Genomic DNA, 26,428 nt, shown 5'->3' with positions numbered 1-26,428 from the left:
TCTTTGTCATAGTCTTCATGAAGAGGGTTTGAGGAGACGCGCTCTCCTCCGTGCTGCAATTCCCACCTATTGCCACTAGATGTCCCGTTTTCTATAAGCTTTATGCTGCTTTCAAAATCACTGGTATTACTTTGTGTTTGGAACATGGGAAGGGATTTCAGCAAGTCAGTATTTACATTATTCATGTTTTCACTTCCCCTTTGACTATTACTGTAGCTATTCTTGAAAAATTTGCCACTAAGAGTGCTTTAACGTGGTTTAACTAAAATTCTTACAGTGACTGAGACTGGGAATGTGGGTCTGACAAAATGTATGCATCCTTCTCTGTCACTGTATTCAGCAGAATAACTTGTGATAACTTGGTTTTGAATTGCTGTATAGCAGTGCTGCTCTACTGGGATATATATCTTAATGAGATCCTTGTACAAAACCCAAGCCCTTGGCTCTCTAGCTACTAACAGTGGGAGGTATTTGGCATAAGGTACATTTTTGTGGGTTCCGTTGATTTAAAAATAATTTTGAGGCAAAGCTATGCATGAATTGTGCTGTGTGTCGCATCTGTGTGCAGGTCTGAGCAGAAAGTTTGTGCTTCTGTGCAGCAGTATGTGATTATACTGTGAAATACCACCAGTGCACATTCAGATGGTGACATTCACCCCTGCCTTCATGCAGATTATATACACAAGGGCTCCAAAACTAGGCAGGCACAACCAATATGGGTTTCTGGCCTCTAGATCCCAAAGGACTGTTTCTTTATCCTCCTGCTGTAAGCCCGTGGAAGTTTGTCCTGAGACTCATTGTAGCGAGCGCTGAAGCTCTCTCTGTGGCTCTGACCCACAGAGCCACGATGTGGGGCAGGAGGGGTGTCGCTTACCCTAAGTGACTGTGCAGATGGAGGCTGGTGTTGCTATGAAGTTTGTGTGTTTATTGGTTTCCTCTTGTGGTTAGAGGCACAGCGGCTGCTACCCATTTCTGGGATGTACAGCTGCTTGCCTTGCTCAGCTCAGCCTTGCTGTATTGCCCCTTAATGCAGTAGTTCAACCAGGTGAACACTTACAACAGAGAAAGCCATAAATATTTATTTATTTTGGCTGAAGGGAAAAAGATAACTTATGGCTGCAGCTGTCTTCAGCAAATAATATAACACCAGGAAGCAAATAAGTTAGGTATTAAAAGAATGAATTGCATCTGGTTATGTTTGGTAGCTTGGATGCCAAGTTTAAATGTGCTGATTCTCCTAGTGCCGTTGCACTAGGTGTGAATGCACCACCTTTTTCCACAGCTCACAGCCTGCTGCTGCAGATCCTGCTTCTGCCAGTGGGAGTACAAGGCCTGAGAATTTTAAGAGTGTTGGAAGGACCAGGGCAGGAATTTCTTCTCTTTTCCTTGGTCTCACCAGTCCAGAGCTGGTAGGTGTGCAGTTATATAGGAGCTAGATTTGCCATGTTTAGAAAAGCTGTCAAAACTTCAATTCTCTCTAACCTCAGTTTCACAGATCTGCTGCTACAAATGCAGGCAAGTATGCAAGGGGATAGTGAGGTCTGGATATTTCTCTTTTCTCATTCTGGGAAGATGATTTGGCATCTCATGGCATCTCATTCCTTCTTAGCTCCATGCATGTATCTGGGTATTTGCTTTTTTGAGCAATGACCTTTAGGCCTGAAATGTAATAGCAATTTTATTTGCAGGGTTTTGATTACCTGGGACACAGGCAAGCAACCCACGAGAAGTCATTCAAACCACTGATTGGAAATAGATGCAACAAAATGAAGACCTCAAGATATACAAGGAGGAGGCAGGGAATGGCATTTAATATAAGGCAGTCTGTGGTTCCCCTTGCAAATGTGCTCATCCTGTTGCATCTGAATGCCAAAAACCAGTCTGGTTTTTGGTCTGGTAACGGCTCAGGATACGTGGCAGTAGCTGCATGCACACTGCAAAAACAATGCTTATCTGCAGTTTAGGATTTAGTGCTTGTTACTAGTTCTTGTGTTGAGATTTTCATCAAGGTGCTTTTATGAAGAATAAATATTATTTTAACCATATGAGTCCTGGAAAAAAGAGACTTGGGGTTTCATTGTAGCCTGATAGTGGATCTTGAAAAGCACTCAACAGCCCCTGACTTTCAATTCATCCTTCTACTCTGGAAAAATTAGCATTACAAAAAGCTGTCAATGTGATCAAGAAAACCAGGTTTGCCCTTAAGAATACTTTACCTGAATAATAGCTCATATATATATGTTCTTGCTGGGAGCAGGGAAACTCCTTTAAGTAAACAGAACTGTAGTTTGTATCAGGATATAATTCATTACTGTGTTTCTGGACCCTGATCTATCTCTAGTTTACCTAAAGCTCTGCTGTGATTACTCCTACTGGAAGTTGTTGGTGTGCTGCATTAATAGTTTTATGCTTGAAAATGCAAATTAAGGTAGCAAAAACTCCATCAAAAGTCTCCGAGATGCAGAGGCACTGAGGCTTTTTAGAGGAATGTTACCATAGGCATTTCTCCCAAACTAATAGTTTTGTTTCAGACAAATAGCTAGTGGACTCCTTGAATCACATTATCACCTGGAAATCTCACCTTTCATTAAAGCAAAGCAAACAAAAAAAACCCAAATACCCATCATTTGTTGCTATAGAGAAAGGGATTGACAATGTGATCCTGAGAATTATGAAAGAAATGCATATCACACTAACCTAGTCCTATTTTTGAACAGTAGGGCCAGCGATCTGTGGAGGGAAAAAACCCTTGTGCCTGGCAATGATCAAGGTGGGAACAGGAGAATGCTAAGAAATGCTATTTAAAAGTGTCATTGAATTTTTTTCTTGAGGCAAGGGTTAGGGTTTAGACTGTGGTAGGCCCTTCAACCTTGTATGAGAGCGAGTGGTTTATGGAATTTTGTCCTATATAGGATTATACCCAAAGTCTCCTGTTTGTGTGGCTTTGTCCATGCATAAACCTTTGAGTGACTTTCTCACCTTTTAAAGCTTCAAAATTAAGTAAAGAAATGGAGCATTTTTAATCTAGAGTGTCTGTGTCTGGTTGTGGATTGGCAATGATTTATCAGGAGCAATTAAACCAGACTTTACTTGTGCTGGCAGTTTAGGTAGATTTGTCCTAGTTCAGGTGTCAAAACATATCGTAGAAACCAGGAAAGGGGCTTTAGAGGTCTTGAGCTAAGTGCTAAAAATGTTTCTTGTGTTTACAGGAGCACTAAACACCCAATGTCAGGGGAATATATGAAAAGTTATGGAAAGAAAGAATGGAAGTAAGTTAAGTTCCAGACAAATTATTAAAGCTCTGTAAGACACTAGTGCCTCCTAGTAAAACTGTTGGGTTATCTAGGTGGTGGTGTGAGCTGCACAGAGTCTGCAATCGCAGCACTCCGTTGTTCGGGGTTTTGATGAATAGTGACTTGACAGATTGAGATCAACACGTTTTAGAAACTTAATGAAAGGCTGAAGAGAAAACAAGTCTACGTAGGCTTTGTTTGGTTTGGCCTTCAGTCTTATTTCCTCATAATCAAACTAAAATTTTGTGGGCCTGATTCTGCTCTTACTTATGGGAGTCAAGGATTGTGCTGTTTCAGGTGAGAACAGCAGTGCAGGGTGCAGAGGTGGGGGGGTGCCTCTTATCGCAGCACGTTTAGAATAATTTATGGATTCTTTTCTTCTTCATCAGTGAATACGTAAACCAAGGAGGCAGTTTTCAGTGACACCGAGGCCTTTCGGCAAAGTAAAGAGAGAAAGAACAAAGCAGTGCAAAGTCAGTAGCTTGTGACTTGAAACCTGGGTTCAGTTACCAGTCACCGTCTGTGACCTTGGGGAAACCACTGAGCCTCAGCTTACATTTATTCTCCATTTGAAAATGAAGATAATAGTCTTCCCGTATCTCAAGACTCTCGTGGGGATGCTAATGGTAGGTCCTTTGATGAGAAAGAGGTCTTGTTACAGGACCTCAGTTAGAAGTATTTGGGAATAATAAATGCAAAGGTGAAAACTGTTTAGTGACATTGTGCCATTTCATTTCAGCTAAATTGATTATTATTTCTTTTTCCCACAGAGAGGGTGACAACTACTCATGGGTAATTTTTATTTTCTTCCCTCTGATTTTTCAAATTTCCATTAAGCTAACAGAACTGAATTATTTTTCTCTCTGCTCCCTCTTCCTAAGTAGAACTAAGGGTGTAACTGATTAAGGGAAATATCTTTCTGAATTTGCATTGGTGGCTCTTGGTAGTTACTTAGTGCTATCTCAAAGGTTTGCGATGGCTCTTAAATTCTTCACACAATGGGGAGCAAAACAAGTGTTCTGTTATTATTGGTGGGCTGTCCCCTCATACACCATCAGTGTGTGGCAGTGTGTAGAGCACAAAGCCCCAGTGATCTGCTGAAGTTAAATTGTAGTGCAGAACAGCTGGAAATACAGAAGTATAACCTAAGGACCTGGCTCCTTTTCTCTCCCTTTGCCCTAGAGGAAGAGTCCATATCACTAGTCATCAGGGGTGGAAATTCTGTTTCTCAGGAAGAATTAGGCAGCCTAGAGATCAAGCCCTGCCTTAGCGTAGTGCTGCAGAGCTGTCCTAGTAATCAAGATGAGTATCTAGGGCCTGAGACAAGTACTGGAATCTGGCTCATATGATTTTCTTTGCGTGAATTGGGATTATTGCATCGTTGACATTCTTGTGATGTGTCTTTCTCTAAAGACATTTTCAAAGAAACCTGCACCTCCTTTGACTAAAAGAAAATAAAATATTTTTTCTGGTAAGATGAATTCAGCTGCCCGATGCTGTAACTTGTGTGAATGCTCTTAGCTCCTATTAACCTTTTCACATTGTACTGGCGTCCCAAGAGAAATCAAGGATTTGACAGAGCACTGCTCTGTAATGGGTTGTGGATTAGAAGTAATTAATCACTTAGAGGAAGTTGTCTTTGCTGGAATATAAACCAATATTTAGTCTCCAAAGCAAGTCTGAAAGTGCTTTTAAAAAAAACCAAACAATCTTCTAATTTGTACTTAGCCTGTCCTTCAGCAGCCTCCCTGATGCCAGCACATGCAGCATAGAAAGAATTTTATAAACTGTCAGTATTAAAATCTGAACTTTTTACCCTGCCTGTAAAGTTGTATCACCCTCCCCTCTTCTCCCTTATTTTAACACTTTGCTGCTTAGTGTTTGCTTCGTACCTTCCACCCAAGGTGCTAGAGTGCAGCACAAAGCTCTCTTCATTTGTGCTAACAGCTGAACTGTTTGCTGTCCTTGTGTAAGAGTGGAGAGAAATGAGGCACTGAGAAATTGCCATCCACTGGCACCCAGTCTGGAACAGAACCGATTTCTTCTCTGTCAGTATCAGTCAAAGCACGAACTTGAAATTCTCTCTCTCTTTTTTTTTTTTTTTTTTTTTATTTCCCCACCTTTGCTTCTGAATTGTGGTTCATCAAGCAGTTTTGACTGTTTCATTTCCAAAGAGACATAAAAGTGTTGAAAAGCTTTTAAGATTGATCTTCAGTTTTAACTTCATAAGGAGACTGTCTGCTCCATGAAATTTCCCAACCCTGAAAATCCCCCTTGGTAAGCCTATTGCACTTCAGTGCCTCTACAATAGGCTTTTTAAATATTTTGCAATGGGATTTTGTTTAAAGGGAAAATATTTTAGCTAGGACACTAACTGTCCTTGGCCTTTCTATATCATGTGAAAAGGGCTCTAATGTGATTACTGTGGACCATCTCTGTTAGATAAATTGAAGGACCTTTCCCTTTTCAGCAGCCATCGGATACATAGCAGAAGCAAACTTTCCTCTAATACGGGCCTTGCTCTTTTTTCTTTCGTGTGATGCCTTTAAAGGTAGCTATGTAGTGTCATGTAATAGCTCAGAAATATTATTGGTAGCAAAATGATGTATGGTGCTTTTGGGCAGGAGATGAGGACACCCACTGGAAGACTGTCTTGATACAGCAAACCATCCATCTTTCTATTTATTTATTAAAAAAAAAAAAAGTAGTGATTGGTCTTTCTGTGGTTTAGCAGCCTGCTCTTGACAGCAACTGCAAGAGGGTGTACTTTTGAAATGAACTGCTTTTGTGCTGACTTTTCATCCTCTAAGACTTTTACATTGTTTCTGGAAAAACATGCAGATATGTTTTAGTACTACAAACAGACTTTGAAAACATTTTCCAACCCCTTATTAGAAACCTCATATCAAGTTAATTATTTCACATATCTGATGATTCTTGTATGCAGTCTTTGCTGCCCTTCTACAACTGTAATGACTGTGGTGTGATGGCAATTTTGGACTTTATACTGTGGTCAGCACTCAAGGAAAATTTGCTCGCTTATTTATTTTAAATAACTATTTCTAGACCTACTTGCATATCTGAATTTCATACAGAAGTGAGAAAGTTTACTGAGATCACACTTCTTTGGGTAGTTTTGTCCTATGTAACGTGCAATCCTGCCTACGGGCTCTTGAACCTAGGCCAAGAGGTGCAGATTATAGTGAGGTGGATTTTTTTTTTTAAAGAAAAACAATATACAGAGCAATAATTTTGAAGAACAAAAGGTGGCTTTTGGAGCACTTGTTTGGGAGGCAACGAAACACATGTTCTCCCAAAAGTAAAGAAGTGTTTGACAAATGAAGATTGGTCCCTATGATAGTCTCGCTTTCTTCTCTTCTGTCACCTCCTCTGCAGGAAGATTTTGTGAAGTCCCATAAAGTAGGGCTTCAGGCTTGCCACATGTCTCCCAGGTCCTTGCCTTGTCAGGAGGAAGAGAAACTTACACCGAGCAAGCCCTGATATGGATTAATTGCTCTCTCTTTTTTTTTTTTTTTTTTTTTTTGTGTTACGATGCAGTTTTGGATTAATGAGTAGCTTTAAAAATCCCCTTTCAAGAGCTTAGATCAGAGAAGTGGTAAGCTGTGACACAGCAGCGGTGGCCAATGTATCTCCAGAGCAAAAAAAATTACCCCAGAGTGTATCTCCAAACAGATGCAATCCCATCTTTGCCTCGTGAGGGAGTGCAAGGTTGCTAATGTTATCTGCACTTCTGAGGTTACTTTGGCTTTCTGGCTGCTGAACATTTCCTCATTGTTTGATCAAGGCATGTTCAGCCTCAGTGTGATATTTGAGCATTTTGTTTCCCTTCAAAAGTGTGACTTAGAGACCAACCCCAGAATTTCACTCTGTGTAGACAAGACCTGTGCCTTGAAGTAGATTGGGAACTGACAGGGCCCTACTTGCAAAGTCACAATGTGTGCCAGAGCTAAATACATCGTTAAGGCACTGCCACGCTTTCTCATCATATTTTACGGCTTTTTATTGTTCCAGGTGTTTGCAGCTCTGTGTTAAGGAAGGATTGGAAGTGCATTGTGCCAGCAGCAGCACTGGGAAGCAGGCTGTTACATCCTGGTATGATTCTGCTGGTGTTTGAAGATGCAAAGAGCAGGGAGAGGATTGGAGGGGGGCAAGACTGCTTTCACCTAAATATGGGTTTTTTCCTTGTGTAAAAATTTGGCTTCATTTAAAAAAAAAAAAAAGAGAGAAAAAGAGAAGAATTATACTAAATCTAGAGGGCTTATTTGTGGCTTGTGGGTGAACACTATTGAGTAGTAGAGCTGCTGTCAGGTTAAATATTTGCCCATGGTGACCATGGAGGTCCGGCATCTGGTGCTTATGAGTCACCATCTGTAACTGTTTTAGTCCAACTTAAATTGTTTCCACTGAAGGCAGTCACCGTAATATACATTTCCCTCCAGTTATATGTTCATATCTTCAGGTTCATTTTGGATTTGCTGATATAGCTATTTCTGCTTCTTCCCTTTGCATTCAAGTCAATGCAAAGATTGAAATTCTGTGATGAGCAGGAGACTTTTTCTTCCCCCCCCCCCCAACATCTGTTCTTGCCAAATGGACTGGCAAATCTTTCACATGATTTTACTCTAACATTTCCCCCGCTCTTCCAGGCCTCCTTGCTTCATGAAGTTATGCAAATGTTTGCTTGCTTAAACAAATATTGGCGACATTTTAGATTGACTAGAGTAGATTTTACTCCTAACTTCATCTGTTGGCAAGAAGATCATTCTCTTCTCTGTTTAACCTTTTCCGACTCTTGCAGTTCATCATCACCAGAGTTGTGGTGAATGGAGTTAAATCCAGTTGGTGGCCGCTCACAACTGGTGTTCTTCAGGGCTCAGTATTGGGGCCTGTTCTGTTTAATATCTTTATCAATGACAAGGAGATTGAGCGCACCCTCAGTAAGTTTGCAGATGACACCAAGATGGGCAGGAGTGTTCATCTGCTTGACGGTAGGAAGGCTCTGCAGAGGGATCTGGACAGGCTGAATCGATCAGCCGAGGCCAATGGTATGAGATTCAACAAGACCAAGTGTCAGGTCCTGCACTTGGGTCACAACAACCCCATGCCCCCATGCAGCGTTACAAGCTTGGGGAAGAGTGGCTGGAAAGCTGCCTAGCAGAAAAGGACCTGGGGGTGTTGGTCGACAGCCGGTTGAATATGAGTCAGCAGTGTGGCCAAGGCAGCCAACAGCATCCTGGCTTGTATGAGAAATAGTGTGGCCAGCAAGACTAGGGAAGTGATTGTCCCCCTGTACTTGGCACTGGTGAGGCCCCACCTCAAATACTGTTTTCATTTTTGGGCCCCTCGCTACAAGAAGGACATTGAGGTGTTGGAGCATGTCCAGAGAAGGGCTACAAAGCTGGTGAGGGGTCTGGAGGACAAGTCTTATGAGGAATGACTGAGGGACCTGGAGTTATTTAGCCTGGAGAAGAGGAGGCTGAGGGGAGACCTTATCACTCTCTATAACTACCTGAAAGGGGTTGTAGCAAGGTGGGGGTCAGTCTCTTGTCCCAAGAAACAAGCAAGAGGACAAGAGGAAACGGCCTCAAGTTGTGCCAGGGAAGGTTGAGGTTGGATATCAGGAAAAAGTTCTTCACTGAAAGGGTTGTCAAGCATTGGAACAGGTGGCCCAGGGAAGTGGTTGAGTCACCATCCCTGGAGGTATTTAAAAGATGGGTAGATGTGGCGCTTAGGGACATGGTTTAGTGGCAGACTTGGCAGTGTTAGATTAACGGTTGGACTTGATGATCATTAAGGTCTTTTCCAACCTAAATGATTCTATGTATTTCAGATCCTCTCCAGAGCAGGAAAATATTTTGTGTTCTGACATTGAAGATTCTTTTCCCTGTCCTTCACCACTTAGAAAGCCAGAGATAACCTTTGACTGACTGAACATTACCTCGTGTTTGGCTGAGGGTAAGACTGTGCACATAGATTAGAATAACAAGCTATTATGTGTAAGCTGCTCAAAAGTAGAAGAGTGGAAAACCATTTTGAATACCTTGAAATGAAAGAAAGTAGACTTCCTCCACTAGAAATGAGAAGCAAAATGTATGCGGAGACACTTACTGTGGAATGAAAGGCATGCATTAATTTGATTCCAAATCCACTACCTCCAACACAAAGTTTAAAGGCAAAAATGGAATTAAAGACATCTGTTTAATTTCCTTAAATTGGAGAGTTGCTATAAATTAGTAAGGATACTTAGTAATGGACAGAAGCGACCATTACATGCTAAAATGCTCATGTAGCGAGATTATGTTCTTGTCTTATTTTGGCAAAGACACTAAATTCCATTTGTGTTGCAGTCTCTCTTCCTTCTTCCATCTGACACATCTGGATTGCATTTGTATGATGAGGGAGCAAGTCTTCAGCTTTAGATGAGAATGCTCGTTGAATAGCTATGCAGACTGCATCCTTGTTGCTCTCCCAAACTGAATATATCTTCTCTGTACTTGGGTGAGTGAAATGGTCCCATTGTAAGATGTTGAGAAGTAAAAAGCATCATCACCCAAAATGCTTACCGTAATGATAGCGTAACTACAGCCCTTACATTAGGTTCCAACACTGGGCTTATTTTGCTTGGAAGCTAACCTAGGTGAGCTACTAAAATTCCCACTTTAAAATTCAGTACGGACTTGCCCTTGAGTGACGGGATACGATCCTCTTCAGATTAATGGGAACTGATAATGGGAACTGATTTTTTTTTTTTTTTTTTTTTTTTTTTTTTAACTGACTTCATCAGGAGGGGGCTTGAGTCAAAGGGTGCCACTTCAGTAGCCAGCGAGAAGGACCTCGGCCCGGGTACTGTCTCTCCCCGCCGGGCTGCCAGACCGCCTCCGAGCCCCGGGGCCCCGCGGGGTGGCACCGCGGGCGGCCCGGGGGAGGTGGCCGGGGCTGGCCGCCCGCCCGGGGTGGGGCCTGGCCCGGCCCCCGGCTGAGGCAAGCGGCGGCGGGGCCGGACCGGGGCCGCCTCCCTTCTGCCTTGCTCAGCGATCCCGGTAGCTCTGGGCGGCGGCGGCTCGGCTTGCGGTGAGGGGCGTCGGGACGGGAGGTGAGGGTGGCTGGACGGGACGGGCGCTGACTGTCGCATCTTTCTTTGCAGACTCGGACTCGGCCCCGGCCTGACGGATCCCAGCGATGGCGAAGGTGAGGCGGGCGAACGGCCGCCGCGGTCCCTTAGCGGGCTCGTCCCTGCCCGGCCGCGGCCGGTCCCGGGACACCCTCGTCTTATCTGTCTCCTTACTTTTACTCCTCACTGATTTATTTTCGGTCTGCCTTAAATCGACCCATCCCCAAGCCTGGGGAGACGAGGAGGGGAGGGGGACAGGGAAAACAGCTAATCACGTGAGGCGCGCGTCAGGCACAACTTTTCTTTTTTTTTTTTTCCGCCAGTTTCCACTAATTTGGCCGAGTTTTCGGTACTGAGTGTTTATATTGTGCCTGGGTGGAGGCTCCTTCCACTGGAGGAGGAAGGAGAAAAAAATGCTGCCGTGGCTGTGCCCCGTGGAGGCTCGGGATCGATATTCCGTCCCCAGCTTTCCTGTTTCTAACTTAATTTTTGTTTTGTCTATAGTTGCATCAAATGCATACGCTCTGGAAAGTAAAATAAAAGTTTAATGGCATACTTACGGGTTTTGTACTGCTGTAGAAAGTGAAAGCCGTCAAGTCATATGAGTGCCTTCACAAAGGTCAGGGTAATTGCACAGTAATGCAGTAGTAGTTTCATTATTTTAACTCAATGAGTGGAATGATTAGTGGTGTTTTAACACTTGTGAATATTTACTCACATTCTGTCTGGATTTAATTTTAAAAGAAAGAAAGGGTATTTCACTTAAAAAAAGAATTATAATAGTGTTCCAGTAAATCCTTACAGTTTTCGGTTGTTTGTTTTTTTGAGGGACAAAGAGGGGATTTTTCTTTCTTTAAATATCGAGCCTGGTTTGTAGCATGCATTTTAGGAAAACAGGGACCCCTTCCCATGCCAGTGCAAGGCATCTGACCAGACAGAGCTACTTTGACAGCCTTTTATTACAATACATGTAGCATTGCTTTTAGGCTGGAGGGTACAAAAGATTTCCACACTTTTTAGTAAAAGCATGGAAATTTGCAATTCTCTTGTCTATTCCACAGAGACACAAACTTTAAATTGCAATCTTAGTATTTAATTCTTCGCTAGTGTAAACCAGTAACTCTTGTCTTCATGTAGCAGAATTTTCTACTGCCTGAGGTAACACTTGGGGCTGGGTTACTTACTAACTGGTGGGTGGTAGGTTGAAATCATTGGAATGGTGAGGTCTTGTACTAGGTAGGTCTTGTCCTCTGATTTCCACATTCAGAGGGCTGCTTTCCACTTCAGTAGTATTCTTTGCATGTGTGATTATGCAGCCCTGAAAGGCTGGGAGTGTTAAAGCTTTGTAGCCTGTAATTTATTTTATAAAAATAAAAAAGAAGAGTAAGCTCTGCTTCTCAAGGCAGGTGTCTGTTCTAAATTTTGGTGTGTCATGAAGTAAGGGTAAGAAATGAAAATGCCTCTCAATCATAAAATGTTGTGTGCCAATTGACAGTTGTTATTTATATGTACAACTAAATGTTCGGAGTTCAAAAAGGCTGCACAGCACAGTGTACTGAAGTCTAATTTAGTCTAGATAAATCACTGAAGAATAAAACCTTTGAAGAAGGTAAGTTATCTTTGGAGTCCTGGTCACCGAAGTATTTGTTCTTGCTCAGTTACGGAAAGATTTTTTTTTTTTTTTTTTTTCCAAAGACCTGAGGGATTTTGTGTGTTCCATGTCCAGGACAAAACGGTTCATTCATTTTGTGGGAAAACTACAGCGTGCTGTAATATGCTGTGCAGACTGGTGTCTCCATGCCTGTGTTGATCTGCTTTCTGTGGAGCAACACTGCTGTCCTAAGAAGCTGGCTTTTCTCACACATCTGTGTGTGTAGTGGTCTTTGTTAATGCATAGATGCATATGGGGCGATCTCTTCCTGCTTGATGAACTAGCTGCCTTGGAAATGCTACCCCATGTTTGCTAATTCAGAAATCTGGAAAGAAAGCAACAAGACTATTTTCTGCTTGCATGCTGTGGACTGGTCTGTTTTGGTCTGCTACTCCCAAATTATTCCCTGAATGTGAAGTTGGGAGCAATTTGTGTATCCATTTGTAAACTGCCAGGGAAGGATTGCTTGCTGCTGGTGAAGGTGTGGCTGCTGTGCACTATATCTGGAGTTCCTGTTCTGCCAACGTGCACATGGGACTTGGTGCACAGGAATAGTATCACCAACTCCAGTAGCATTTCAGAGGATCGTGTCTCACGTTCCAGAGTACAGACACTTTTTCAGAATTGGGCCCTAAGCAGCTCTTTGGCTTTGTTGAGGTTGCTTGTGAGGACAGATTCTTTGAGTGTTTTTGCAAAAGTCCCCGTTGGTTCCTACATTGCTGTTGGTTGCTCTTCTCTTTTCCCTCTCTCCCACCCCCTCTCTTTGCTTTTTTTTCTTTCTGTCCTCCCTATCTTTGGTATCACCCTGGCGTACTGACTCAGAGTTCAACACATGTTTTGTAATTTCATTTTTTGTCAGGAGTTTAAATTTAGTGGGGCAGATGTGAATATAGTCTGCTGACCAGAGCTTACTCCTTCCATTTCAGTGGACAATCTGAAGCATTACTAAACACCTCTCTAAGTTTAGTGGAGACGTCTTTATAGCTGTGTATTTGCATCAACTCTGTATATATTCCACTACTCACAATGTAATTTACATCCTACTGACCTTGAAATTTTTGTAAGGATGTCATGAAATAATTATATATTTCTTACATGAAGTTTGTTTTAAAGCACAATTTGAGCTGGGATTTGTGTGGTCTTCCATGGGCATAAAGGCTTTCGATTTACCGGTGAACGCTGTGTTGTGCTTCATCTGCAAGATGTCTGTCATTTATTCTAGCATGTGACTTTCTGTCTTCTGAAAATAGCATACCTTCTCTGTTTGTCAACCTGTGTGCTGGAAAACATTCTCCATTTCCATTCTTACTGCTCCGCAGTTTTCCTGTGCCACCTTGTAAACACATACCTTCTTTTAAAAAGTCACATACCACCTTTTCTGCACTAGGCACTGGGCTTTCCCGTGGCAAATAGATGAGACCCTACTTTTGTTGCTGCAGAGCAGCATGGTGAAAGGGGGTAGCTCTTCAGCTATGAGAAATCTGACTGGTAAGAATTTGCTGGGAAGAAGTCTAAGTCAGTTCAAGTATGGTCTTTTGTTTGCTGATAAAAAACAGTGGCTAAACATGGGATCTTGTGGGTGGGAAATTTTTTGTATGCTTGCTGGGAAAAATTAAAAGGAACCTCATTAAGTGGCTATTGTTGATCTTACAGATAATGCTGTTGCCAGGATGCAATGAACTTGTGAATCCAAAGTTGTCTCTTGGGAGAAGTTAACGTAGCTCTGAGGTGCTGGTTAAAAACATTGTGCCTGATGAGATTGTGTCTTCTTTTCCTTCTGCAAACTTTTTGCTAGAGCAGAATAAACAAAAATAACAGAGAACGTGAATTTCCTCATTTGGAGGGGCATAAATTTGAAAGCAAGATCATCTCTTGCTTTGAAGTATTTTTTTTTTTTCTTGCTTTTTTTTTTCTTTCTTGCTTTTTTTTTCTTGCTTTTTTTTTCTTGCTTTTTTTTTCTTGCTTTTTTTTTTCTTGCTTTTTTTTTCTTGCTTTTTTTTTCTTGCTTTTTTTTTTCTTGCTTTTTTTTTTCTTGCTTTTTTTTTTCTTGCTTTTTTTTTTCTTGCTTTTTTTTTTCTTGCTTTTTTTCTTGCTTTCCTCTTAGTGCTAGTTTTGTGTATCTAGGGGTTTCGTTGGTCTCATCAGTACGTGTCTGGAGAAAATGGAAACTGCTGTTTATTTCTAGTGTATAATCACAAATTGCGCTTGCGCTGCATGTGGTTGCTGAACAACAGTCAGTGTATTGGGGAATGTAGAAAGAAAAGAATGTGGGTAGGTTTTGCTTGTTAGAATCTTGTGATATTCTTTCTGTTGAGGTTTTGCGTGTGTTGTGCTTCTCTTTATATTTTACTGCCTGGTGTGGGATGTTGCTATTTAGTAAGGGATCAATCCAGATTACAAAAGGATTTATATCAAAGAGTGTTTGTGTTCTCTTTCCCATTGATGTGCTTTAGGTTCTACTGTGTGGGAAACTTAATAACCAAAATAAAAACAACCTGTGAGGCTGTAACGTTATTCTGTATCTGTTTTCATAAATAGCAAGCAACATGTATCCAAGCTTGTCTTATCCTAACCGCCCCTATTGTGGATGCGCTTTATTAGCACCAGCGTCTGGAGTCAAGGGCAGCAGATGTAGCTGGAGATTCTGCCATTATAGCTGCTGTCTTTGTGGTACCCAGGTGACATGGATTTTTATTATTCTGGATCGCAGAGCTGCAGCAATATTTCTGGCTTGCAAGCTAAGAGCAGCTCAAGTACTGATCGAGTGTGATTGTGGCAGGTAGGTAGCCAAAATCCAGTAAACGCTATGCATCGAAGGGAATGCCTGGAATGCAAATGGTGCTCGGACTTCAAGAAAACTCTTTCAGACTACAGCTGCACCAGAGAATTTCAGGAACTGTTCGTCAAGCTTAGTGTGTGCTGAGGCTTTGCACACTGTGCTTTGGAAAAGAGAGTTATGGAAGGATTCTTCTTAGTTAACCAAAATGAGAAGGATGATGCAGAGATAGATTTAATCTAGCATTTAGTGTTCACACACGTTGTCTACAACAGCCACAGAGGAATATTGGGCTGTTGTCAAAAGACAAGAATTGTGAAGGGGAATTCCACTTGCCTGTTAACAAGATAAGCAAAGGAAAACTTTAAGTTTAAAATCAATAACTGTTTTCTCTGTTGTCATGTCTGAAGGAGAACTGCGGTAGTTCTATAGTAGTTATATTAAGATGATATGAAACAAACAGCAGGAAATACAATTTTAAATAACCCCATGCTGGCTGGCAGGGTAATAAGGGAGAAAAACCGAGGCTTTTCAGTCTTTATCTGTTTTACCAAATTAAATTAGATTTATAAAGTTGAGTCCCAAATCCTTGGGATTTTTTCACAATAGCCTTTGGAATTAGCTAGGAAGATGACAATAAGTACATATTGCTGTGCCTAAATTTGAACTACTGCTGAAAAATTTGCTTGTGATGGGAAAAGCAGAATACTTCAGGGGAATTGTCATGCCTCTGAAGTATGCTGGATATTGGAAAGCATCTACCAGAAAGAAGTCTGTTGCTATTAAACACCATGATACTTTGTATTCTGATTTGCTGAAATATGGGGAAGGTAAACCGAAGTCATTACTGCTCCTGCAGTGGGAGGAGTATGGAGTGTCTGATAGCAGTAACACACAGGCGGCCCGAGAGGCAGCAGTGCTTTGGGGCAGTTTCTGGTTGGTGCTTGCCTGCTCTTTTCTCTTTGTGCTCTTCTGGCTGACCTATCTTGGATGAGTACATTGACGTGAAACCAAAGCACTGTGTGGCTGAAATTATTAACTTGAGGGAAGGGCTGTATGGCAGAGGCCAAATGGCTGTGCTGCCTATGAAATAATCTGGTGCCAGTCTCAGCTGGTGTCTTGGCACTTCCTTTCATCCTCTTTCTTGAGAGCGGAAAAATGCCCTGCCTCTAGTGATTACAACTTTTATACAGCGGTGCTTACAAGTAATTTCTCTTCTTCAGCTGTTAGAAAAACCTCCCTATTCCCAGAACCCAGCTGGCCATTGCCTGACTTTTATTGTTTAAAAATGAACTACTCTGCTATACACATGCAGGTTCTTGAACCGTTATGTTTAAATAAAAGCAAGACTTTTCCGTAAGGGTGATGAATATTGTTTTGTGTTTGACCCAAAGAGAAAGTCCCTGAAGAGCCATGTTCCATGGAAACGTAGTGGAATTACTTTTGTGTTTGGATGGGCTGATCTTTTATCCTTATGTTTGAACTGTTATTTCTTTTTAGCTGTAAAGTACTATGAGAAATCTAGCTGAATCACTTGTAAAAAGTTGCCTATGCCAAAAGAAACACAATAAAAAAAATTGAAAGTCACTGCAGAGTTCAGTAGGTCTCATTTGCAACGTGATGAAAAAAAATCAGTGTGATACTGGTTGAGAGCTCCAGTAGGTTTTTCTTGAGGAGAGGAAGTTCTTACTTGCAAATGTGTCTTGGATCTTTGTGCAGCTTTTCTAGCATATGCGATTTGTGCAGTTTATTTCCTGTATTACTTTAACAAATGATAATTTCATAGTAGTTTTCCTGCACTCAGGCTCCAGTGTTGTAAATACCAATCTTGCAAACTACCATTATGTAAATATATCTGAACTTAACTGATGTACTACTGAGTAAAACCATGGTAGTACCTTTTGAGTGACAGCTGTGTTTAAATACCCACAGACTGCTATTTAGTCAGACAATTGCAAGAAAAATGCTATCATCTTTTGGATTGTGGATTCAAATTTAGTCTGAGCTTGTGTCTGGAGAACTGAAAGATGCTATCTTTCATTTAATGGATTTTTCCCTTTCTCCCCACCCTTTTTTCCCTCCTCTAGTACACAAGAGGCACCGTGACAGCCTTCTCGCCTTTTGATGCCAGAGCTGATGCAGAAGCTCTTCGTAAGGCCATGAAGGGAATGGGTAAGAATGATTTATTTTACAAAAAGGAAAGGGCTCACACTCCTTTGAAAACATCCTTTCTGAACTATTTTTTTAATACTAGCAGATAAGGGAAGGGCATGCATCTACATGCCATGGAATGACAACCCCAGGACTGCAGGAGTCTGGGTGTGTCCTAGTTTTGACTGTGCTGCTCAAGGGTGTTTATTTCTAGGTTATCATAAGGGGAAAAAGAAGGTGGTTTGCACGTTCTCCATTAAAAATTGATACTCCACAGGCTTCTCTGCACACAGAGTTTTACTGCACAGTAAGCTAGACTGTGGATTTACAGGCAACAACTGTGGAGAGTTATGACTGTACAGTAGAAGCTCTGTGCTTCGAAAATGTGTGACAGCACCCTTGGTCTGGAAGTGCATAAGCACATTACAGTTACTGTGAACAAAGAATACAAGCGCACAGCGTGAATGTAGACTAACCAAGTGGTCTGTAAACTCACGCTGTAGCTTTCTGCCCCAAAATTTCCCTGTGAGAACAAATCCGAATTTGCTACTTTCTTTGAAGCTGCCTGTGGGAGGAAGCAGAGGGAAGGGAAATGTGATACACATCAGCCTATTGGCAAATTTAGTAGGGCTAGTAAGATGCTGTGCTGAGAGGGCTGTCTTGCAAACTATAGTATACAAAATGGGCAATAGGTCCGCATTTCTGTAGTCTGCAGTGTTTGGTGTTACTGGACTGAGTTTTGCTGGGAGGTGGTAGATTGTTTATTCTAAAGTAAATCCCTTGGTGAGCCCACAGGCAAAGCTCCTATGTGGAATACAGGCTGTGACTGAATGTTATAGCTGATGGGTGCTGGGAGCAGTGTCTGGAACAGAGCACAAACAACACGTAGGTCCTCCAGTCTTATTTTTGCAACAGCAGAACACCAAACCTGACGGCTCAGCTTGGGGTATGGTGCCATTTGTTATTTAAATGCTTTTGCTGTTTGTCAGTAGACTGTTATTTTCAAAGAATCTTTCATTGCCTTTTGAGTTTGTGCCACTGCTGTTTGTTTTTTAGAGTGTATTTGTAACTCTCTGTTCTTTCTAACTTCAGGGACTGATGAAGAAACTGTTCTGAAGATCCTTACCAGCAGAAACAATGCTCAGCGTCAAGAAATTGCATCTGCCTTTAAAACCTTATTTGGCAGGGTGAGAAAAAGAAAAATACCTCTAGAAATGAGCTGAATGTGGCCTCTGATGATTACTTAATACTGTGAGGCACATTCATCACGTTCCCTGTAAATGGTTCCTTCGAAGAAAATCTAGTTTTGATTCCATCTCCCCTTCTCCCCCACCCTGGCATATCCTTAATTGCTGGCTAGGTTAGAATATTCCTTCTAGGTTAGCACAAAGAAGTTAGTTACTTTTTCTGTATTTTGGTCCAAAGTATCTTAGATGGGTTTTTGTGCAAACGCTCCTGTAGTTTCCTGTTAGTATGCTTCTAGTAGTGACCTCATTCTCAGCGTGGAAGGAGTTACCAAATATGTCACAAGGTCTGGAATGTAAGGTGATAGCAGGAAAAGAGTTTTCTAGAGCTAGAAAATGTGACAGAAATAAAGCAGCCTAATACTGTAGCAGAGAACAAACCCAAATATATTGGTAGATAAAGCCATAAGTGAGTTTAAAGCAAAGACAGCTTGTTTCTTTCTTCCAGCATTGTTGGGTCCTTTAATATTCTGACTGGGTAACCTTTGTTTCAAATAGCAAGTGCAGTGAGCAACTAGGGTTTAAAGAATTTCTAGGGGGGGGGGGGCGGAAATCACAATATGCTTCAGGTTTTCCAAATGCCCTTGTATCCTTCTCATCTGCCTTGTTTGGCTACATTTGTTTCTGTTCAGATACCAATTAAAACAAAAGGAGTCCTGTCTCTTACTCTTTTTGATGTGTCTCCAGAGTGTTCTAGCTTGCAGACACACAGGCATCCATTTTAAAATGGTTAGTCCTTGTTCATTACAGCACTGTTTGTTCTGCATTAGGATCTTGTAGATGACCTGAAGTCAGAACTTACCGGCAAATTTGAAACGTTGATGGTATCTTTGATGAGACCCACTTACATTTTTGATGCTCATGCACTGAAGCATGCCATCAAGGTAAGAGGAGTGTGGGAGAGGAATTAATACATTATATGAAATGTTTTTTGCTCTTTTGTTGTTTTTTAGGAATGAACTCTTGGTTGTTAAGGGGAATGCTAATACAAGTAGCCTTTTTTTTTTTTTCATTAGGAATGTTATGCTAACACCTGCTATTATTGCTGATGCCATGGTTTTGCCTGGTTTCTTATTCATCCTAATAACTCATTAGAGATAGTTTAGAAATCTAGTCTGTATAATGTTTCTCATGAAAATAATTTCACATAAAACTATGTAATTTTAAGAGAACAGCGTTGCTGTAGATGCAGATTAAAATCTACAAAGCATAAGACTAAGACTTGTTCCTTCTGATTTAAATACAAGTAGATGTGCATGTTGCTTTTGAATTCTTTTGCTGTTGAAGTACAGTGCTGAAGTCCTGTGGACACTAGATTTTTCTGCTGCGAGAAACCTAGGGTTTATAGCTACAGTTGTATGCATAGGCTGCAAATTAGTTCAAGGCATTTAATTAAAGTGTGATGTTATTTGTATGTCTCTTCTTGACTATTATTTATGCTAGAGAGTGTTTTGCCTCTGATGGATCACAGTGCAACTCCAAAATCGATGGGCTAGCATACTTGTGTAAACTGGTGTCCACCAAAATTATGAGCGGGTATTATCTGTATTATTGAATGTATTCTAAAAGCTGCCTCCAGTAATACAGAGGGAACAGTTGATAGCCCTGTCATGATTACCTTTCCAACATTTCTCTTTAGCTGCATGTAATCACTGCCTTTTTGGGAAGGCCAGGTAAACAAACAATTTATATTGTATGTGTAGATATTTTAGTGTGTTTTCTTCCATGTGGTCCTATTTTTCTTTTTTGCCTCTGTCACGCCTGTCTGATATCACTAGCCTGTGGAATTCAGGAATTGGATGTCCCTGGATTATTTACAGAACCTGTTGATTAAAGTAGAGGACATTGAACTTGTCTCGTGTCAGGTAGTGCTTGGTTGAGTGCCACATGTAAACTCCCAAGATCCCTGATGACAAACTGGTTAATATTTGGGCTTTAGTCAACTGTGCAAGCTAGTGCTCATGAACTCATAACCCAGCAAATAGTATCTCAGACAACAGAAACTTTAATCTTGGAAATTTTCTGTAATGTCTTTATATACAGTGGGGGAAGGGGAGGTGGCACCTGACAGAGAAACTGATAAAGGCCTTGTTGACTAAAAGGAAGAAATGTATTCCTAAGCTCCTCTTGTTGACTTAGGAGTCAAAGACCAACAGGGAAATGACAGAACAGATGGGTGTAGGAGGGAAAATAGAGATAGTGAAACAAGAGTGGTTTTGTTCTTGTCACAAAAAATTATATTAAACACAAGATCATAGGATTTCAGAGAGTGTGTCTGCACAGGAAAAGATGTCGATACTAGGTGCAGTTCATCTAAGGTGGATAACAACAGTAAAGAAGATGTGATGGCAGACACTTCAGTGCAAGACAACAACTCCAGTAAGAGCGTTAATCTGTGCTGAAGAGTGTCCTGTCAATTTTCACTGCTGCTACTTAGATTAGAACTAATATAACTGTGCCTGCCTCACTTGTTGAGTAGGCATGTTCTTGAAACAATCTGTATTTTGAAAATGATTACATGTAACCTGACAGATTTGTATTTTGGATATCTTTGTATGCAGTTAGTATTCAGATTTTCCTTACAGGAAAGGTTGTAAATAACATGCTGAAGCAAAAAGTACACAGTATTGTATTTCAGTGTTGCTTTTACGAAAAAGCAACTTTTTCCTTTGGAAGCGTAAAGAGCAATGGCTTAATCTTACAGACAAAATAGACTCAGGCTTGTGGAAACAAGATGTTGGCTTGACTTTTGTAAATTTTATCCTTGTAAAAGTGAAAAGTGCCTGTTGTGCCTGCTGTAATTGAGTGCAGCAGCTTAAACTATCTGGGTTAGCAATTTTGTTGTAAAACGTGTGTGTTTGCAGTGGAAGACAGGGTGGGTTTAACATAGCACAATTCATAGAAGGGTAAAGCTCATTGCTGGGTGGCTCTATGTTTATCTGTGTACTAGTTGATGAAAGACAGTATATGAACTAGAGCTAAGATGGAAACTGTTACTCTGCTCATTCACTTACTTTGAAGTCATTGACAGTAATAGCGAAGAACTGAGGCATATGTGGGTGTGCTTGAACATGGAAGGGCTCATCTGAATCCTGCAGCAGTGAGCCTTTATTAAGTGTTGGGTTGGTTTTGAAAACAGCCAAGCTGGAACTGGAAGAAATTCTTTCCAAGATCTCTACAATATACCAGAAAGAAGAAATTAATTTTTCTTTATTTGGTCCAAGTGTATAAACTGGTGCTTAGTTTTGATTGTCAAAGAGAATTCCTGTTTTCCTTTTGTGTTTCCATCAACTGATTTATACTTGCACCTCTGCAGGGAGCAGGAACCAATGAGAAAGTGTTGACTGAAATTCTTGCCTCGAGAACACCTGAGGAAGTGCGGCATATTAAACAGGTTTATCTGCAAGGTAAAGTTATGTATGCAATAAACTTCTAGGATCTCCGTTCAGTTCTCTTAATATGATTTTAGCTAATTATTCTTATTGGTCTATCTGTGAACTGATGGATGTGTCCAATAAGTGGGATTTCGTTCTGCTGTGTTGCAAAACTTCATATTGAAAGAAAATAGAGTTTGGATTGTAAACTAAAATAGCTTTTATTGTGGGGATGTGACTACAGGTTATGGTGTTTTGTGCTTTATAGTTAGAATTCATTCAAATGCATTTCTTTCTTTCACCCATTATTTTCATACCTTTGACTGAAAGGGGGTTTTTAGTAATTGGAAACTAGAAAAGTGGTATCACTGAAAAAAAAAACAGAAGTGATTTTTTGCCTTTTGCTCAGTGTTCTATACAAATGAATTTGCGCTAAAGCAGGTGCAGCTTTTTGGTTGTCCGTAGGAGTATGTGCTTTTACCCTGTGATTGTGGGGTCGTGGTTTTTTTTTTTAAGGCAGTGTTTAATTCAACACATTTCTTTTACCTCTAGGCAGATTCTTGCCACACAAGGAATTCTCATGTCTTAATAACGTTCAAGGCAAAACTTAAGAGTTTCCAAGGGCAAAATTTATTAGTACCAGTCTTTTCTGGGCTCACATTTGTTGCACAGTTGTGAGACTGACATATTTTAGCATAACTCCAGATCTGTATGGTCTTTAGTTCCTTAAAGAGCTGAATCTATGCATGTCACCTTGTATTTCAAAATATTTTGAGTAATCTGCTCCTGATACTAGGTGTGAGATGCTATCTTTTCACTTCTTTTACAGTAATGTTGGGTTATAAGTAAAAGCAGAATATGTCCTAGTTGTTAAAGCTGTTTCTGATAAATTATTTTACAAGCTGTGAGTCAAATTAACTTGCTTTTCCTTGTTTTCTTCTCAAAATAGTAAGGAAGTCTGAAAGGTGATGAATAGGTGTTGCTCTTTTGCAGAGTACGAGGCCAACTTGGAGGATAAGATCACAGGAGAAACATCAGGCTATTTTCAGCGGCTGCTGGTGGTCCTGCTGCAGGTCAGTATCTCTTTGTGTATAGGCATACGTGTATTATTTTCACTTCTGTTTTCCTGTCTTGATGTACGCTTGTCACTTTCTGCTTACTAAGCTGGGATTCTGGATAGACCTGGTGATAGGCAGGTTTGGTTCTAAAACCGAGTTGCTTTCCCTGACTTGCAGGGTCAGTCTTGAGCTCTGTTATGGGTCATTTCCGCATCACTGAATTGAAAAACTTCTGTGATGCTCACAGGTAGAGCAGAATGCCTGCTACACAGGGTTTTGAAGGCAACATTTCAAAGACACATGCAAACAGAAGGGAAAACCAAGGTGATTTTGGAAAAGGTGCATTAGGGGTTGACTTCTCACAGTAACTCTTACAGGTGTAATATAACAGATAAGTTGTTTTTTGATTCAACTTTTGATTCTTCAGTTTAACAACTTTTAAACATTCTCTTTAGGCGAATAGAGATCCTGATGGCAGAGTTGATGAGGGTCTTGTTGAGCAGGATGCTCAGGTGGGTGAATAACTTGGGTTTTGGGGCATTTCTACAAGTTATCTTGCAAAGAGAGTATATAGCTAGAATTCAAATGTGAGAGAAATTGTTAAGGTTCTCTGTGTGTGTTTTTCTTACTACGTTTTCCTGTGCTTTTATACATTCTGGACAAAAGAACTGTCAAAACCTGCAACATTGGAATCAAGATTTTTGTCACTTTCACATTTCAATGTAAAGCATGTCTTGTTTTGCTTATTACTTAATGAGATGCCTGAATGGAACACTGATTAGATCACTGGAAGAGAGGGTTCTGATTGAGGCTTTGTGATGCTGAGAGACCCACTGCTGGAAAAGTCAAGAGACGTTAACAATTCATTCCTTAATATGTGACATGAGCTTCTCTCTGAATTCAATCCTTACATATCATGTGTCATATACATGTTGTAGTGAAATGTTAATGCTATTCAGTGAGATGTGCCTCTAGAGAGGGTGAAATACTAAAAAGAGAAAATATACCAAATATTCTGCTTTATTGTAACCAGATGACAGTCTAAGAATTGTCTCTAAAGAGTTTCTAGGGACTCACATATTGCCCTTTGTGAGCACTGTCCGTGACATTGTCACTGATCACTAAACCTGAGCTCCAGGCAGGAAAAGGAATACCAGCAGTTAATTGGTATACTTGATGCAGTCTCTTGCTGGATGCTATTGGCTTTGTAGTGGTAGTCAATATTTCAGCAATTTGATTACAGAACTCATTTAATGCATGTTTCTTCTCAGTTATTTCAGATAACTCTGGGCTAGACGTTTTCCTCTCATTAATTGTCAGCTGAGATGAATTGTCCAAGGTGACAAGGAGGAAAAGCAGAATACCAGATCAATAAAACATTCTCCTGATAGCAGGGCAAGATGGAGAGACAGACTGGCAAAACATGTTTTACTGGCACGGGCCTATCCTTTGTTATGTAAATTCAGAAAGCATTGTTCTCCTGATACTAAAATTAATCCTGTGGAAATCGGAGCTTGAAAATTAGTGAGGCAGATGTTTGAATTGTGAACTAAACTGTTTCATGAAATTGTGTCGGTCTTGCCTTTAGCTGAGCTTACATAATTGAGGAAACCCATGAACCACAGACCTCGGTAGGTAGATTCCTGCTGGCCTCTTTAATTGTGTTTAAATGAGCATCTAAATTTAGGAGGCACCATATGTAAATGTTGAAAGAGTCCTGGTTTTCTAAACGGTCTCTGTGGTTTGTTATGTACATTTGACTTGAGCTGGGACCCAAACAGAGAAGTGTTCTGTCACATTTCTCTATTGATATCTTTACATTCAACATCTAACATAGCTGGAACAGATTCAGAGAATTTTCTAGTTATTATTGCCAGGTACAGATGGTCAGAATTGAGGTACGTGAGTGTGCAAATGTAAGACTATTTTTGGCTTCCCAGTGTTTCTGTTGGTTAATATGTTCTGGGAAGGATTTGATACATTAGAGGGCAAGCTTTTGCTCCGTGGTGATTTTTAATTTTTTGGGGTCTATGACTACTAAACATTAATTCAAAGCAGTTGGGGAATGGGCATTCACACTACAAGATAGTATGAATATGCAGGGAACTTGCAAGACTTTTCTGAGAACACCTGAAGGAGAAAGTTTAACTTTTTGGAAGAGATTTTGTGAATATCACTTTAAAAAAGTTATGCAATGGACATACATTTTGGGTATTGCACAGCAATAAGGCAGGTAAAAACTTAGAGCTCGCATAAAATGCCATTCATAACTTCTAGTATCTCTAAATAAATGCATTCCTGGCATTTCTAAATGGGACTTCAAATTTGCTACTGGATGGAGAGTGCTGGTATTCATTTGAAGAGCTTAGCATATATTATTTGAACTAAATATCCTTGCAATGCCTTAATAGCTTTTTTTTTTTTTTTACCCTACCCTTTTGTAGCTGTACCATTAATATTAAAAAGAGCATGCAGCAGTCACAAATGTTTTGAATAGGATTGTGGGACAAACATAAATAGGAAATTCATAATCATCCCATTCAGGTTTTGCAATGTGGACAGACAGATGGCTAACAGCATTGCTATGCCACAGATTTGATTGTGGGGATTTTTCTAATAAATATTTGATTGCCTAAATATAGGTGGTAACCTGTTTGCCTGTCCTCTGCTCACTGAGGAGGGAGAAAAAGTACCGTATACCACAATATGTACAAATCTTTCTTCTTACATGGTGTTTAGCACACAATTTGGAAAAAAACATTCTGAGTGTCAGGAAAAAGAACTGATTTCCTTTTCTGATTATTTTATTTTTCTTTCTCATTTTCTCCCTCCTGTTGCTTATTGCAACGTTTAAAAGTGCTTTGCTTTCCTAAATGCTGCAAATCACCTGGTCATTGTCTGCATTGAAGAAAGACTTGCCTGAAGAGCAATGAATGTGCTAAAATCATTAAATGATTAAAATCTTTAGCAGCCTGCAAATCCTGTTTCTGAGAGCTTCTAAATCCATCTTCCCCTCCTTATTGGAAAACTTCCTCCTGGGCCAAATTAGCATGGTTCTCCCATTGATATGAGTCATCATGTAATAAAGTTTTGCTAGTCTGATATGAGAAAGGGGAAGGAAAAAGGCAGAAAAAGCAGTATTAGGAATGGATTTTTATCTCCTGTATTATCACAGTTTCAGAAAACTTTTGGCTCATGAAGGGGACTATGCGCACAGTCCATTTTAGGGCCTTAAGCAATATTATTCATGTGAATGCTTTCACAGTTGATTTCAGAATTTATAATTTATTTCTTTCTAAAGTCAGTTCAGTAATTGACAACTTTATTTCATTTTTTTCCCTCCAGCTATAGCTTGTTAGTAAGTTCAATGCTCCTTAGAGTGAGACAAATAGAGCTTTTCAACACGGTGTGTGGACGCATAACAAATGCTGTTGTTTTGATCTCTTGAATTTACAACAGGTTTTGTTTAGAGCTGGGGAGCTGAAATGGGGAACAGATGAAGAAAAGTTCATCACCATCTTGGGAACCCGAAGCATTTCCCATTTAAGGAGGGGTAGGTGGTATGGTTCATGTACACTTGAAAACTTCTGCCTGAAGTCTCAATATTACCCAACTTGGTGGTAGAAAAATTGTTTCTGGTACCACATTTGTCAAGCTCAGAAATCTTTAATCACCTCTTCCATCTATTTAATATATTTAATTTTGTTTCCTGGAATTCCGTTCCCCCCTAGCAGTGGTGATCTGCTTGA

The 26,428-nt window shown here is 40.5% G+C and overlaps 1 protein-coding gene across 3 annotated transcripts in view; it reads left to right on the top strand.

Annotated features, from left to right (window-relative positions):
- Positions 1 to 26,428, top strand: part of ANXA5 (annexin A5) — a 49,569-nt gene that overhangs the window by 18,007 nt on the left and 5,134 nt on the right. The window contains exons 1-9 of one of the 3 annotated variants that reach the window (XR_014269112.1): positions 10,289 to 10,385; positions 10,459 to 10,502; positions 16,940 to 17,024; positions 18,096 to 18,190; positions 19,018 to 19,131; positions 21,564 to 21,654; positions 22,615 to 22,694; positions 23,135 to 23,191; positions 26,139 to 26,232. Coding sequence is in view for 2 of the 3 variants with exons in the window: in XM_082482351.1 (XP_082338477.1) it covers positions 10,494 to 10,502; positions 16,940 to 17,024; positions 18,096 to 18,190; positions 19,018 to 19,131; positions 21,564 to 21,654; positions 22,615 to 22,694; positions 23,135 to 23,191; positions 26,139 to 26,232 (625 nt within the window). In the remaining variant the exon portion in view is untranslated. Of the gene's footprint in view, positions 1 to 10,288; positions 10,386 to 10,458; positions 10,503 to 16,939; positions 17,025 to 18,095; positions 18,191 to 19,017; positions 19,132 to 21,563; positions 21,655 to 22,614; positions 22,695 to 23,134; positions 23,192 to 26,138; positions 26,233 to 26,428 lie in introns of those variants that run through there. The other 2 variants (XM_082482350.1, XM_082482351.1) reach the window with 2 other exon arrangements.

Source organism: Vanellus vanellus (assembly GCF_965231255.1).
Source record: "Vanellus vanellus genome assembly, chromosome: 4".
In the NCBI taxonomy this organism is placed as follows: domain Eukaryota; kingdom Metazoa; phylum Chordata; class Aves; order Charadriiformes; family Charadriidae; genus Vanellus; species Vanellus vanellus.
The sequence above is the reverse complement of the archived record's forward strand: the minus strand, read 5'-3'. Positions and strand labels throughout refer to the sequence as shown.